Genomic DNA, 16,259 nt, shown 5'->3' with positions numbered 1-16,259 from the left:
TAGTTTAGCTCAGTTTAAAGACTGGAGAGGTTGGGAGGCCACCAGCAGAGACTCCAGGAAGGCACTGCTCCTGGCCCCAAAATAGCATCCTAAAAAATAACAACTTGCTCCAACTCTTCGGTTTTGCTACAGTTTGAACGAACAAGATATTATGTTATAATTGAGCTTTAGAGGTTCTACGCAAAGGGTGTTACCTTTGGACAGAGCCAGGCTAGCTGTTTCAACCAGTTTCCACTCTTAAAGCTAAGCCAAGCGTCATATTCCTACTGTAGAAACATGAAAGTGGTATTGATCCTCTCATCCAACCCTCTTATGATCACATAAGATGTCAAAATGCCAGATCAACAACATTTTGAACATGTATACATTTAGGCTTTGTAAACCAGTTTGATAGAATGCCTTCTGCCTTCTGTGTTGGAGATGAGAAACAAGACTTTGATTGTCGCTCTAATTGTTTTTGATCAGAACCAGAAGGTAGGAAATGAGGTGTGGAACCCTACTAGAAAAACCAGCAGGGAAGTGAAAAAAAACAAAAAATACATATTTAGTTGAAGGCTATTTTGACTGCTCACTGTGATGAATCATCCCAGAAGTAGAGTGTAGGTTTAGGGAACTGTGCTAATGCATGGTCATGGTTGCAGATGTTCACCCACTGCGTCTAATGGGAGTCGGGCTTGTTGAAGAAGATGCCTGGTCTAGAAACATATGGGACATTAGATCATATCCTGGAATATTTAGGACAATACATGTCTCTTCCCCAAATGAAAGTTATCTCCGTACATGTCAACAAATAAGAGGCACAGCTTTTTCCCCACCTAGATAACGTCCTTTATCAATAAACTACTTTGTAGAGAGCAAGACTATGTTTTAAACTGTTTATTCCAAGAATATTGTGGCATGCATATTTCAGACCAGATATATTTGAAGTGAGGAGGCCTCCTGTGATTATAATCTAACCTAAAACCATGTGGGAATGGTAAGTTTTAGTTTAATTCAATGGAAAATTGACAAAGTTATCACAACACAGACCTATTACACTAAAACTGGGGGAGTCAATTCCCGTGGAAAACAATATGAGGGAAAGAATGTGTGCTATTGGCTCCATTTCAGGTCCGAACCGTCTCTCTTACTCACTCCCTTCCTTTTCACTCTTGCCCGTTCCCCTTCTTTCTTTCTCTTAACTTTCCCTCTCCCACTCTCTTTCTCTCCACACATCTGGAGGGTGTCTGGTGTGACTGTGACTCCTCGTCTGCTATGGGACAGCCTGCGTTTGGACTGGACGTCAGACTTCGGTGCGTTTCGGCAAACGTTGGTCGGACGGGGTAAGGCAGTGGACCAGAAATTTGCTTTGGCGGATTTTCCTGCTGCGTGTTTTACGGGTGGCTGCAATGTCTTGCTGTGTTGTGTAGAGCTTAGAATTGAAAGTTTCAGGGTCATTCATCCATGCATGACGATATGTGTATTTCAGACCAGATCCAGACTACGTAACGGTGCAGTGAAGCCACTGCATGACGCTGACATGCATGAAAACAAGAAGATGACGTTTAAAATGCTCAGCATCTTTGCATCTATGAATGCTGCTTTTTGCTCTCTCTCTGTGTGTGTGTGTATGTGTGTGTGTATGTGTGTGTGTTTGCCACTTTACCTCTGGTAGTTGTTTTCTTGCAACAAACAGAAAAGGCTGATGGATGGCTTTTAGACCTCTGCATTCAGTGCTCCCTTGGACTATTTCTATACACCAATTAGAGGTCTTTTTCCTGGCTTTGCCAAAACAAAAAAAAGGGGCTATATTAATGTTATTCTATTTAATCTATTCCCAAAGAGTGCACTGTAAATACCTGTAAATGCTTCTGTATGAATTCATTTGAAACCATGTGACTCTTTTCTTTCAAATTGGCCCTTCCAGTTGCTGAGGATTGAAGCTTCAGCCACCGCAGAGAAAGAGAGAAAGAGGACAGAGAACTGGTTGCCTGTTGTTGTTGTTGGCCTGGTGCGTAAACATTGCAAACAGTTAGATATGTTTTTTTAGGTGTAATGATACAGTTTTCTTTTTTTGTACAACAGTTAGAATAGGCTCTGCAAGGACAGACCAGTGTTGGTGGATTGAAACGATTTTAAGTGAATTGATGCAGCACATAGTCATCGTGAAATTGTGGTAAGCAGAAACATGTGTTTTGCTTACACTTTGCTTGCACTAAGGGAAAACAGAGGGGGAAGATACTGAATCTCAGTCTCTTGTGCGGGTCAAGAGCCAAAGAACTGACATGGATCCGACACTTCCCATAATGCCACTCAAACGGGCCAATCTGTACATCCTCACTGCATGGTAAATGACCACGTCCTTCAAAAACCAAGCCCCCAGTTTGAAATAGAAGAATATATTGATATGATGAAGAGTGCGAGCGCGTTGATAAACCGGGGGATCAATAATTTGAGAGTACGGTTGATAAACTGTGACTGCAAGAACATATTTAGGTGGAGCACTCGCGTTGGCCAGGAAGAACACGGCTTCTGATCTGTGATCTTCGAGCGCCTCTGTGTCGACCTAAAGGCGAACATCAGCATGATGTTTAGCAGGTATCATGTTCATCATGTTCAGCATGTTAGCAGGCTAACGGTTTCTAATCAGCGCGACACAGGGACGTCACAAAGTGCAACCGAGGCCGATGACACTGTCATAAATTTTGCAGCTTTTGGTGCCGACGATGTAATCACCAAAGTTATTACAATTCACCCTTTGGGGAACATGAATGTCTGCAACAGATTTCATGACAATACATCTCATATGAGACCCTTAATTCTGGACCACAGTGGTAAAGCATCTCTTGAGGCACGCTGGGCTGAGAGTTACATAATGTAAAATTAATGTAATTCGTTGCTTAGCCGTGCTTCATAATCGGCGCCTGAGGATCAGAATACTGCAACACCCGCCCCTCTCCAGTATGCTGCTCGCAATAGGTTCACAGCGGATAATTTGACATGTCATAGCAAGAAAAGTTGCAAAAAGCATATTAACAATGGCTCTGTTCTACTCAAGTGTCCCAGTGAGTCAGTGGGCCAGCATGCACGATACAAGGAACCTGAAACTGAAGTGGCTAATCCAAATCCGGGAAAAAAACTTTTTGCCAATTTTGCTTCTCACGCACCCAACATAGTAATAACTTACATTGATCAAGAAGTCTCAAAATATGAAAATGACCTCCCACTGCTGCTTTAATGGACACAAAGTAGCAGACTGTGGCTTCGACATCCTGTTTCTAGGGCCAACACACTCCGGATGTTTTTAACTTCACTGTCCATGTGCTTGTGCAACAGGAGAGCTCAGCAGTGGACATGGCCTTTCCCAAGCATTCCTTCCTGCAGGCCATGAGTGTGCTGCTCTTGGCCTCGGTGTTGGTGCGTTGCCAGACCTCTCTCGAACCAGAGGAAGAGGACGAGGAAGAGACCGGCACCGCTGTTGCGACGGCAAAATCCGAGCCGCTCGAATGTCCGTCGGAGTGCAGCTGTACGGCAGAAGGGGCAGTGGACTGCGCTGGAGTCGACCTCACGGAGTTCCCCGCCGAGCTGCATGACAGAACGCGACAGCTCTCTCTGCAGGTCTTTCACACAACTGCACGCGCACGTCCACATTTTATAAATTTGGCCCAGAAATTAGCGAGTCAACAGTGCAAATTCTCTTCTGAACTTGTATTGTCTGTGTTTTGTCCCGTGATGCCAGAACAACAAAATTGCGGAGATAACCGTGGAGCACATTTCCCATCTGCATCAGCTCGAGACGCTCAACCTTCAGAACAACTGGCTTACCACCAATGGTACACACTCTCAGACAGTCTAAACACCTGGCAGGGACTTGGAGTACAGCAGTGGGGTGGACTAGATTATATATATATATATATATATATTTGCAATATTGTTTTGTGCTCATAGGTCCTGCTCAGCAGTGGGTCTGTATCAATCGGCTTTTTTAAAAGTCAATTTGGAGCAATCTTACAAAGCAGTGGGAGAGAAAAATATTGTTTCTTAGCTTGCTGTCAATTCTTACGCTAATTCAACTGTTTCTATAATATCAGTCTTTGTTTCCAGACTATAGCCACATCCAGGAGAAGAAAGGGCGATTGACAGGGACATTCGAGTGATTTTCTCTAGATAACAGGATTGTTCAGCAGATAGTCTGGCTTTAAAGGCAGAAAGAAATGCGCTGAACAGCTAATCTTTATGTTGGGGATGGCTGTGCTTTATCAGTGTCACATAACACCCATAAATAACACAAGTTGTGATTTGCGGCCATATACAAGCCGTGAGAGAACCATGCAAGCAGGCATCTGCCCTCTTGTTCCTGAGCTTTGGTGAATTCTTTGATCGTCCAAAAGACAATGTTTAATCCCAGTCGTAGATCTGTCATTCACTACAACATCCAAAATACATGTAAAATGGCAAAACTGACATTGAACTTGTTTGCTTCCTCTGACGCCTTTATTGTTTCTGCTCGAGGTGTAGCTCAACGCCGGTTGGTCCTCATCATTCTGGCTCACAGCAGCGCAAACATAAACAGACAGCTTTGTAGATCTTTTTCTCCCTGACCATTATCCTCCATTGGAAAAGAAGTGAGTGATAACACCATAGGATGAGATTGTGAACCTACCTACAGTGTGTAGAGGAAATGACGGGATTTGTTTCACAAATTGTAACACGTGGGTGGACTTCTGAACCTGCCACGTAGTGTTTTGACCAATGCTTTGATGTTCAAGTCAAGCTGCACTGAGCATACGTGAATCATGATACAGTGTGATTTACAATACGTTATCAGTAATGATGCAATACTGGTATTGGTATAACCCTAACCCTGTACAGCGATGGTGGATACTCTTAATGCCTGACAGCGGGTCAGACATCAGGTAAACGAGCACCCAGCCTGGACAGACTGAGATCAGACTCGTCGGCGGATGTAGGACCTCAAGCTAACTTGCCCGCTTCTTGGGAGGCAACACTGACAACACGCTGCTGGAGGCCCAGGCCGTATTGCTGGGCACGAGAGAACCAGGACTAAGCCGAGCAGACTATCTTGAGGGTTTTTCTTAAATCCAAGGTATTCTAAAGGGACTCTGGCAGCTGCAGATCTTTATGACGGGAAGTGTTGGTGCTCAACGCTGTTGCCAACAAATCATTGGGCTGAACCTAGCAAAACAATTTATATTAGCAAGAGTAATGTGTTATTTCTACCTCTGCCCAGATTAGTCTCCACAGCTTTTGAAGATCTTCAGCACAGTTTCTGTGGATTGCCTTCATAGGATTGATTATTTTCATTTGTACTATGTGTTTGATGAAAACAACACACACCTTTTTGATCAGCTTGTGGTGGAAGGTAAATTAATTTGTAATTCAGTATGTTTTTCCTCTTCTACAGGCCTTGAAGATGAAGGTTTTGAGATGCTTGAAGAGTTGGCTTATTTATACTTGGCAAATAACAAGGTGAGTCACACACACACACACACACACACACACACACACACACACACCACCAGACTTTCATATGTTTGTTCTCAATGCTGACCTCAAATCTGTTTACAAGATTATACTGCAATTTGATTTTTTCTGTCTTCATCTTACACTAATTTAGCTCTATTCTCTTCCGATACACTGACATAAAGCCAGCTGGCAGAGAGAGGTGACAGTCTCATCTCATACACTCTATGCAAGCTTATGCTTGTAATCACTTCCAGTATGGCTGTGCCAGCTGGTGAGGGCTAAAATGTTACTGACCCCTTTGGACACAGAGTGAGAGAGAAAGGATGGACAGATTTGTTTGTGCCTTCACAGAGATGAATAGGCAAACAGGATACAGGAAGAATAGGGGATTTTAAAGTGCTCACTAAGCTTCAAAGACACCCATGCTGCTTTAATCCATAAACCATGTTATAAAGGAGAGAGCTCTAAGTGAACATCTAATCTCACCAGTGCTTCTCGGATTTGCTATTTTGTACAATGTAGTGATGAAAGTGAAAAAGAAACCTTGCTTATATTAAGGGGCACACACAGCTTGCAATACAGAAGTTATTAACTGTGCATGGTGCAAAAAATAGGTAGTTTGTCACTGTAGTTTGTCCAAAACATCAAGTTCATATGAGCTTTTTCTCTACCATGGTTAAGGTTTTGGTTAAATGTGGGCAACCAAATCTAATAACTTGGTGAGGGTGTCATGGTTTTGTTGGACTGTAGGGATACTTGGATTATGTCCAAACCATTTATGCTGTTTTCTGTGAGGAGTGTTTTTTAAAAACAAGTTAACTGGTGCTTGCTCTGTGTGTTCCTGATGTGTCCCTGTAACCCTGTAAGCCTGACCAGTATGACATCCCTTGCACACCTGTTTACGTCCAGCCTCGTCAGCCCTGCCTTTGTGTCGTCTTGCTACCCAATCATATTTTTTCCCTCCTTATTCTGGTTCTCTGCCCACTCCAGCGGTGCCTTGTCTGGTAATAAGCACCCTTTGTGTTCTTTTTCAGTTTGTTTGTCACCATTTCTATGGTTTCTGCTTTTCATAATTAGTTGGAAAATAAACGTTTTGTTCTTTAGTTCTGCAAATACAGAGACAACACATTCTACATTTTTTAGGTTGGACATGACCTAAGAGGCCCTTAAAACTGAAAACATCAAGGATTTCAACAGAAGAGTCCAAGAAAACCATGATAAAAGGTTATGTAAAGTTTGTGATCATGCATGGTCAAAAAACACGACCACTGGTCTACAGCGGTCGTGTTTATCCATTGAGTAGATGTGGAGTCTATCTAAAAACCTTTCACGGGGAAAGGCAGTTAAAGGAAAGAAACCTTCAGGAGCAACAGAGGAGGATCCCTCTCCCTGGATGGACAGAAGCAATAGATGTCATGTGTACAGAATGAACAGCGTTACAGAGTTACAACACATTCAATGAATATGACAGAAATGTATGAATAATAAGTAGTAGGACAACGATCCAGATTTCCACAATCCATGAAACAGAAGGAGGAAGAGAGGATGTGGGGGCATCAGCAGGGCCATGGCAGGGGGCAGGGGCACGGAGGCAGGAGGCCGGCCCACCAGACAGGAGGCATCATGAAAGAGGCCGGACCAATGAGACCAGGCCTTTGAGGCAGGAGGCACAAAGAAGGAGGCAGGGCCATTGACCTGCTGGTGGTACTAATTAAAAGTCAGGGCATCACCAAAGTCATTACGATACATCAGCTAGGGACCATGACCTTCTGTACAAAATTTCACGTCAATTCATCAAATATTGATTGAGAGAATTCACTCAGGACTGATGTGGTGGACTGATTGACTGAATGACCAGTGGACATTGCCATCTGTAAAGTAACAATGTCCCATCATGCTTCTTTTATTGTGCTTGCAGCTCAACTTAGCTCCAAAAGTCCTACCACCCTCTTTGGTCAGTGCGGATTTTGCTGCTAATCAGCTTACAAGGATCTACCCATATACGTTTGGCCAAAAACCAAAACTGAGGTACGAATGTGTGTGTTTGTGTAAAATGTACTCCTTGTTCTTGGAATCATGTCCATGTACACATGGCAATGTCCCATGATCATGGCTCCTAGGTCTGTGTATCTCCACAACAACAAGTTGACTGACGCAGGACTTCCTGACAATACGTTCAATGGTTCTGACAAGCTGGAGATTCTCACCATGTCCAGCAACTTCCTGCGAGTTGTCCCAACGAACTTGCCCTCCAGCCTTTACCGTCTTCATCTGAAGGTCCAGCCCATGTTAAGTTTGTATTTAGATGTCAGATGGAAGATATACATTGTGGTTCTTTTGAGTCATTAGTATGGTAAATGATAGTGCAAGGATTGCTGTTTTTTTCAGAATAACATGCTCGAGAAAATCCCAGCGGGGGCCTTTGACAACTTGTCAAACCTCAGAGAGTTGTATCTCCAGAACAACCTTCTCAACAATGAGGGCATGGACAACGAGACTTTCAGGTAGAAAAAAACCTATATTCTAACATGTTGATGCTATTGCTAAGTGTGAATGAGGAGAAGCCTTGATTGATGTGTTTTCAAGTGTTTACCAGAAAAAAGCATCCACTCGCAAAGACTATATGATTTCCTGTGTCGTGACGTCCGACAGAAAGCACCCAGAACTGATTCAATGATTTTCTCGTCTGGCAGCCAATTGAGCAGCCTGGAGTGTCTGGATTTGTCAAATAACAACCTGAGCGTCGTCCCCAAGGGTATGCCACGCAATCTAGTGCTGCTTCATCTGGAGAAGAACTCCATCAATAGTATCCCCGGAGACGCTCTTGCCTCTGTCCGAAACCTTGAGTACCTGCTCCTCCACAATAACAAGCTGCGCTCACGTTCCATCCACCCGACTGCCTTCCAGGTACAAGTCTATTAAATGTATTATCCTTTTGGATCTTGAACATGATAGCTGAGCCGTGTGATCTTCAATTGTAACTGAAGGTTGGACGAGATAATTTGCTCAACAGCTCTTTCCGTAACACATTTTCATTTTCACTAGGGCTTGAAGAAACTGCACACTCTCCACATGTACAACAACTTGCTGGAGCGAGTTCCCAGGGGCTTGCCTAAGCGGGCAAAGACCCTAATGATGCTCCACAACTTCATAAATGAACTTGGCCGTAATGACCTGGCCCTGTTGTTCTCCCTGACCGAGCTCAACCTTAGCTATAACAAACTGACCAGCCCCAAAGTACATCGTGAGGCCTTCAGAAAGCTGCGTAATCTGGAAACCCTGGAGCTGTCGGGGAACAGCCTTCAATCGATGCCCATGGGTCTTCCTCGCAGCCTGCAGGTGCTCGAAATCAAGAGCAACCAGCTGAACTCTATACCGGACGGTGCTTTGACGGGCATGGAGAAGCTACAAAAGCTCATCCTCAGCGACAACCAGCTGAAACTGAATTCAGCCTACCAGGGAGCTTGGATGGAGCTCAGTGCGCTCACAGTGAGTGGGCTGGGGGAGGAATAAACATGTCAGATGTTAGTGCAAGATGTTTTGTAGCCTTGTCCACTGCAGGAACTTAACCTGCTACATGGACCTTTCTGATTCTTATGAGGCTTTAGTATGGGGTTCGTCCTTACACTTCCATTGTGTTTGACGAACCGTTTTGGATATATATTTTAGTGCCAGGAAGTGTTATGTCGCCTCTGTATTTACTAGGCTGCAACCTCAGGGTCTGAAAAGTGAAGCCAGTGGGATAGTGCCTTAATTTTGCATTCTTTCTTGGCCATCAGACATGGTATAGGGCGTGATTACCTTGTGATTGACAGGTCGCTACAACGACATTGTCTGATTTGGATGCTGTCTTTGTTTTCGCCTGAAAACTTTAGTTGATACAAGTTAATAGTAGCATTTTGGTCGTCTAAAATGTCTTATTTAGCACCCAGTTGTACAGTACCTAAATTGTGTCAAAACAGACTAAACAATGACTAACGTCACGGTTACTTCTTATAGTCAATGGTAATTACTGTGTTAGACCTATAAATATATCAAACTTTTGAGTTTTCATGATTTTGAGTATTAGGCTCTAAGAGTCCAGTGAATGTTTAGTAGAAGCAAGGCAATTAATGCTTTATTGGGCAAACGTTTTGGATGTACAGGAAGTGTTGATAGCACCGACTGCCGAGGTGAGCTGGATTCCCATGTGTCCAAGTCCAGTCAGGTCGAGGCGAGTGTTCGGGTTTGCAGTGCAAAACAATCTCAGCAATGATTTCCTTTTAGATTTGTTTCTGCATTTGTTTCACATATTAAAGCATATTTCTGTATAATTGTTCTAATTTATCACATAGATAAATATTTGATTATGTTCCTTATTCATTAAGAATCTTGTAATTTTAGACACTAGACCTGTCTGGCAACCAGCTGTCACACATCCCCCCTGACCTGCCTGAGTCTCTGGAGTACCTTTACCTTCAAGGTAACCGCATCTCCAGTGTTCCTGCTTCAGCGTTTGAAGGCACTCCGAACATCAAAGGCATCTTCCTCCGGTAGGGGACACATAAACCATTTCTTATCAATGCGAAGGTTGTAGTCAATAGACTCTAGTCTGAGTGGGTGTGAACTCCATTCATCCGCTGTGATTATTTGTCCAAGCTGTTTTACTTCAAAGTAGCGGCATGAGGTGGTTGGCCTAATTCTGACACTATAAACTGTGCTTTTTTTCCATTTGGGTTTGACCTCCACTCAGGAAATGATGATGAAAGAGCTGAGTGAGGGAATTGTTGCTTTGGTTTATGCTGTTTTGAAAGTATCCGAGGGACAGCTGCAGACGGGAACACACACCAGGGTTATTTCCCCCTTTTAAAAGACACTGGGGACAATGAAAATGATGAGATTTTTGTTCTTTTGATTCCTGTGAAAGTGTCTGAGGAAAGAAAGGCATTCAAAGTGCGTAAAGCTCACAATCCCTGAACCAAGCACGTTGAATAGATGCAGGTCCTGCAGACTACGCCGATTCAGAAACTCTAAATGTAAAGCAATAGTTTAACACATTGGGAAATACTTATACTTATACACTTTAAACATTTTTGTGTAAAATATGTTTTTGACAGTACAGTTTTGTAACTCTGCACATTAGTACACACCTGATGTTACATTAAACTGTTTAACTCCTCACACCATAGTTTAAACTGTAGAAGTTACTTTTAATCTGACAAATAGTTTCACTGGTATGTGAATGAGATTTTGCCTTATAAAAGTGAACTTCTTCAAACTACCCCTGCTATCCTGGTCTTTTACTAATCAACTAAATTTACTATGAGTTGACCGAGCTTCATTTTGCAGAGTACCACAGGGCGTTATCTAATCTCTCCATCTCTTCATTTGCTGTGCATTCAGCAAATGTTCCACTTTGGTTTATTCCACATAGTGCAGGCTTATACCCACAAGCACTGCAGCTGAAAGCAGCGGCCAGGCAGCAGAGTAAAGAGGTTTCAAGGCTTTTGTTCTGTTTGGTTGTCAGCCTCACCTCAACCTAGCAGCTAGCAAGTATAGGCCTTGACCCCTTCCAGGCTGTCGTGCTCTTCCTGGTGTTCATATCAGCTGTTTTCTTTTTTTTTTCATCAAAATCCGCCCACAGCTGGGAGCCAATGCCGAGCCACCGGAATGCTCTCCATCAGTGAGGGGGGGTGGGGGGTGGGAGGGAAGTGGATTCCTCTGTGTGCGTTCATTACTAATTGCATGTTTATTGCATGTTGGCCAGTTGTAAAGGTTCATGGGCCCTTGATGCAGGTGATTACCGTGTTTCAGCCGTGCTCTGAAGCGCCTGTGACTGCGTTCAAAATAGGAATGGGTGCCGTTCAGCATGTTCGATAAACAGGTCCCACTGCACTGATCAGATGACACATGTCATTTGCCAATGTCACCTGCTGTCTGTCAACCGTCCCCTCTGCATGAAAACCATTCAGCTTTCAGACGCTGAAAAGTCATCCAAAGTCAATTTTGTTCAACCGGCAATTTTGATCAAGTGGCGAAAAATACCTCACACATGCCCCTCTCTTTTTTTACCCTCTTCAGGTTTAACCGCCTGTCTGTGGACATTGTGGACGAGAGCTCGTTCGCATACCTGTCCAACTTGCAAGTGCTGGACATCGGCACAGAAAACACCGACCTCCCCTTTAAAAGAGAGGAGATGGAGGAGGAGCAGGAAACATAAAGATGCGCTTGAATGAACTGACGTTGGACTGCATTGTGTGGAGGGCAGAACAGGCTTTTGAATGGGAATGAACCTGTGAACATCATTTCCCATTTGAGCTGAGTTACACGCTGAGTTGGCAGAGTTACATATTTCTGGTGCAGGATACCGGATGAAGTTCCATTAGTTTCCATTTTTTGGGCTGGTTAGTATAACATATCTTTATATCTGAGCTTTAAATATTTGTGTTGGACTGTTGACACGCAACATCTATCATCTAATTGTGTTTTTCAGCTTTATTTAAAAAAAACACATTCACAGAAGGGAATTTACCAAAATATCCAAAAATCTGAGCAGAGTGAAAACGAACACGTTGTTTACACGGTGTGAGTCTTCCTCTGCTGTTTGTCCTTGTGTTGCTGGCTGCCTCGTCTCCCTCCCCGGAGAAAAGTGATTTAATCAGAAATTCTATGATCAAATTTGTGTTTTCATCGTCAAGGGGTGTAAGATAATCAGTTTCCCATTAGAACCAACGATTATGATTATGTATGAATCTAATTTCAAACTTTTGAATGAAAGTCTGCAACCGTCAAAGTCTCAATTTTATTATCGATTAATCTATTGCTTTTTCTTCTTCAAGTAATCGATTAATTACTTCGTCACGAAATGTCAGAAATGACGAATACTCATCACAAGGCTGAAGTGATTTCGACAATCCAGAAAACTCATTACCTTTATAATGATAGGAAAAAGAAAAGATGACCCCACATTTGAGAAGCTTTAAATGTACAATTCTTAAAACATTCATGAAATCAAGCACATTTTTTGTAGACACATTGAGAGTTTTCATTGTTACTGGCGGAGTACGCTTATGTTTCACATTCAAATTGAGAATCCGTCGACAAGGGTTCATTGGACGGGATGCACATGTTTGATCATGAGTTCAGTATTTCCGTGTTGGATTACATTGCATTTTTTATTAAAACATTGCATTTGATAAATTCTTTTAGCTCACCATTTTGTTTGGATGTGCTCCAGACCGACAGAGTTGCACTGGCTGTAACCACCGGTTACCACAGCGTCAAACCAACCGGGACTGAAATGTTAAAGGGGCAGTTGACTCAAAATCAAAACGTACATATTTTTCCTTTTACCTGTAGTGTTATTTATCAATCGAGTGTTTGTAATGTTGGCTAGCTCAGTGGTGCCAGGTGTGCTGCCAGCGTTGAGTATAGATGCGCTGTGATGCTGTTGGCGGGTGAAGGTCTGTATTTCCAGCACTCATCAACACACCGCAAAACAGATCGTCTAGATTGACGTATAGAAACATATGTGTTTTTGATTTTAGGGTGAACTGTAACTAAAGTAATTTACCTACAACGTGGATGATTGTTGATATGATGATCATTTTTACCATGTGCTTGTGAATGGAATATTTCACACTTAAACACAATTTTAATATATCTGAAGCTTCAATCCATGCTGCTGCCACTTCAGTCCATTCCCACTTTTTTTGTTTTTAATGTTAGCAAATATTTTTCTATATGACAAAAAACTCACTATATTGCTATGAATACAGTGTTACTTTCACATACAGCAGTATAGTATTGTCACATATACAGTCATTGAACACAGCAATACATTATTTTAAAAGGCTGAAGAAGACTTCGCGTTTCCTAACATTCACAAGAACATCTGCTTGATATTTCAGCAGCTTCTCCCCTACAGGGCGGTGTCACTGCTCATTTCTCTTTTGTCTTTCTCATACATTATATATATACTCTCATATGCAGCGACTGCATATATAATATGTCGAATATAAATATATATGCCAGAAACTGTAAAAAAACATCTCAGAGTACAATCTGACAGTTGCTGCGCACGGACGAAACAGTAGATACATGAAGTATTTGACCAGAGTAAATTTGAGCCTTTATGTTATAAGAATGAAATTGCACATGTAAACATTCAAACATTTAAAGGATATAGGTTCTGATTTTTCAAGTCTACTGAAAAAAACACGCTGTAATAAATCCTCCTGATCACAATGGCCACAAAGCAACATTTTGGAACATATGTTTGCACATAATGAGGATGGTAAGCATATGTCTGAAAGCACCTGCTGCTATAGATAGATAGATAGATTGGTTGGTCACCCTGCACACACCTGCCATTTTTATATTTTTGTATTCACTCGTCCCAGATTTGAAAGGAAAACCGAATTGCAAATGTCAATTTACTGTCTGCTTACTATAGAGTTGTCAAAATGTGAAACTCTGGGTTGCTGTCGGATTTTTCCAAAGTTTGCTGAAGAGTATCTTAAGCAAAGTTTGGAAAAATCAGACAGCAACATCCGGACCTGAAAAGTGAAGCCAATGAGGAAGTGCCTAAAGCGTGCATTCTTTCTGCTGACCCAGGAGGCGACTCCTCATTTGTAAAAAGAAATCTGATTGTATAGATACACTCACTCTACTTCTCACTTAATAGATCCCCTCAGTAAACATTGTAACTTTGGGACTTTATGGTCTCAATCGCTAGTTTTAAATCTTCTTCCATACAGCATAATGTTCAATTACTAAATCGTGGTCCCATGTAGAGTAAAATAGACATTAAAGCACGGTATGCTGTTTTAGAACTTGAACCTTTTTGAGTCTGTTTTCAGTTCATACAAGTTAACTAACATCTTGGTCACCTCCATTGTAATTACTTTCACTTCTTGTTGGAAATAAAACAAGATGGCGGCGGCCAAAAGCCAAGATGGGGGCCGTCACGATGACTACATCCACTTCTTATAAACAGTCAATGAGGAAAAGACCCCCCACAGTTGTTTTAACGTCTGTATGTAGTCAACAATTGACAGTCATTTCAAATATAGAAATTTAACAATATCTATTGTCAGATTTCAAATAGAACTTGATGAATTCTAAACAATACATACTCTAATAACAAATACATTGACTTCTCTCATTTCAAGTAAATGAAGGATTGAATTAAAAAATGTAATGTATAACAGAAACCTTTTGAAAAATGTGCATCAAAGTAAAAATAAAAAAGAGAAGAAAGAACTGAACTGAATTGTTGCTTTAAATTCAGTTCATTCGCGTGTGAAGTGAAAAAAAAGCCACGATATTAGATTCTTTTAACCTTCTAAAAAGAAAGAATTGTGTGCAGGGTCTTTATCTGTGGTTAATAAAACCACTTGTTTCAGCTCTTTTCTCCTCTCTATTAAGCTCAATGTTGGGCAGTGAATGAAGGTGAGGACTCTGATCATATTGAGCTGTTTATTTTTATGTGTCTCCATTTCGGATGTGAGTCGGTCTGTGCTTTGTCTCGTAGTGGAGCTTAACGTTGCCACTTTTAATAATCGCCAAGGTCTGAACATATAACAGTCTCTCCATTCTTGGTTAAAGGATCAGCTGTCCATCTTTCTCTTTTTGGAGAACACTATGTGAAATAGCTTCTCTGACTACTCAGTCTCTCACATGTGTGTTTATCTCTCGAGGGCGATGCTTATCAGAATGCACATGTTTGAATGCACGTGGTATGATTTACAACGCATGTGATTGGTCGGTGTGTTTCCTGGACTGCTGAGCGAGTGCCGTAAAGGCTAGAAAATGTGCACCGGTTACAATAGAAGTGCTACGTCAAAATGTAATGATTCTCAATTATCTATTGGTTTTAAGTCGGGGTCAAGATACAACAGAATCAGCACGCCTATTAGTGACCCCGCCATAGACTCTCAACAGAGATATGCTAAAGTTGCTGTTTGACAATGTCTGTCCGAAGTCATTGATTAGTTTCTGACTTTGGGAAAATGGTAAAAACAGTCAAATTCCATAAACTACTGTGTCCCTGATCTATCTCTTTATCCAGATCACTCACCTTTACTGAAAACTATTCTATGCGTTCTTCTTTTTGGTAACTAATGGGATGTCTAATGTCTTTACCTCCTTTCACTGAGCCTCCTCTGAAACTGTTGAGAGCCCCACTGGGAAAACCTCTGCTAGAGAGAAAACTGTTCAACGAACAATGCAACGAAGGAGAACATTGTGTCCCTGAAGCCTTGCAGTAGAGTTGTCAGGGTACATTGACCTCAGGGTCAGTGTGAGCAGCGCTATTGTGTTACCTTTAACAGAATGGCGTCGTTGTGGTGCATAATGGTGAGAGATTTGAATCAACGACTACACTAGCTCCGAAGTAAGTTCACGTGTTGTAAATAAAGAAAGTTCAGCTCTTGTTTGTTATTTTTGCAAATAGCAGCACAAATTAATTCCCTCCAACCGACAAACAAAGATGACTCGGCTTGTGTTGAACGGTGCAAGGAAAGTTTAATTAAATCAAGTGCTCCTGAGGCTGTTCAAACAAATCTCTATGTTGCCCCTTGTATCACGTTTGTATCACGACCACGAGGGGAGGTCAAATTCTGGATCTTTTCTTCAGCCCTCTCTTCCCTGCCATCCCGTCGAGCCAAGCACCACAAGCTTTGTTAAGGCAAAATTAAACAATTAGGGCATTTCACTTTGCCTCCTGATCATTCAACTAAAACCAGACACCTGCAACCCTGTCCTGTCTCTTATAATGACACAAACAGCTGGTTGCTTTCAGTCGTATAAAA

At 42.0% G+C, this 16,259-nt stretch overlaps 1 protein-coding gene across 2 annotated transcripts; it reads left to right on the top strand.

Moving 5' to 3' along the window:
• The first annotated feature begins 1,169 nt into the window (after positions 1 to 1,169).
• podn (podocan) lies at positions 1,170 to 13,056 on the top strand. Of its 2 annotated transcripts, XM_034531702.1 has the most exons (12): positions 1,170 to 1,322; positions 1,907 to 1,990; positions 3,316 to 3,597; positions 3,719 to 3,812; positions 5,405 to 5,469; positions 7,385 to 7,494; positions 7,587 to 7,743; positions 7,855 to 7,970; positions 8,160 to 8,373; positions 8,512 to 8,955; positions 9,850 to 9,998; positions 11,527 to 13,056. In XM_034531702.1, exons 3-12 carry the CDS (start codon positions 3,334 to 3,336, stop codon positions 11,663 to 11,665), a joined length of 1,752 nt encoding a protein of 583 aa, XP_034387593.1. In that variant the 5' UTR covers positions 1,170 to 1,322; positions 1,907 to 1,990; positions 3,316 to 3,333; the 3' UTR covers positions 11,666 to 13,056. The 2 variants fall into 2 exon arrangements, with proteins under 2 accessions (XP_034387593.1, XP_034387594.1); XM_034531703.1 differs by lacking the exon at positions 1,170 to 1,322 and having other exon boundaries at positions 1,853 to 1,990.
• Positions 13,057 to 16,259: the final 3,203 nt, after the last annotated feature.

Source organism: Cyclopterus lumpus, chromosome 4, assembly GCF_009769545.1.
Source record: "Cyclopterus lumpus isolate fCycLum1 chromosome 4, fCycLum1.pri, whole genome shotgun sequence".
Taxonomy (NCBI): Eukaryota; Metazoa; Chordata; class Actinopteri; order Perciformes; family Cyclopteridae; genus Cyclopterus; species Cyclopterus lumpus.
The sequence above is the reverse complement of the archived record's forward strand: the minus strand, read 5'-3'. Positions and strand labels throughout refer to the sequence as shown.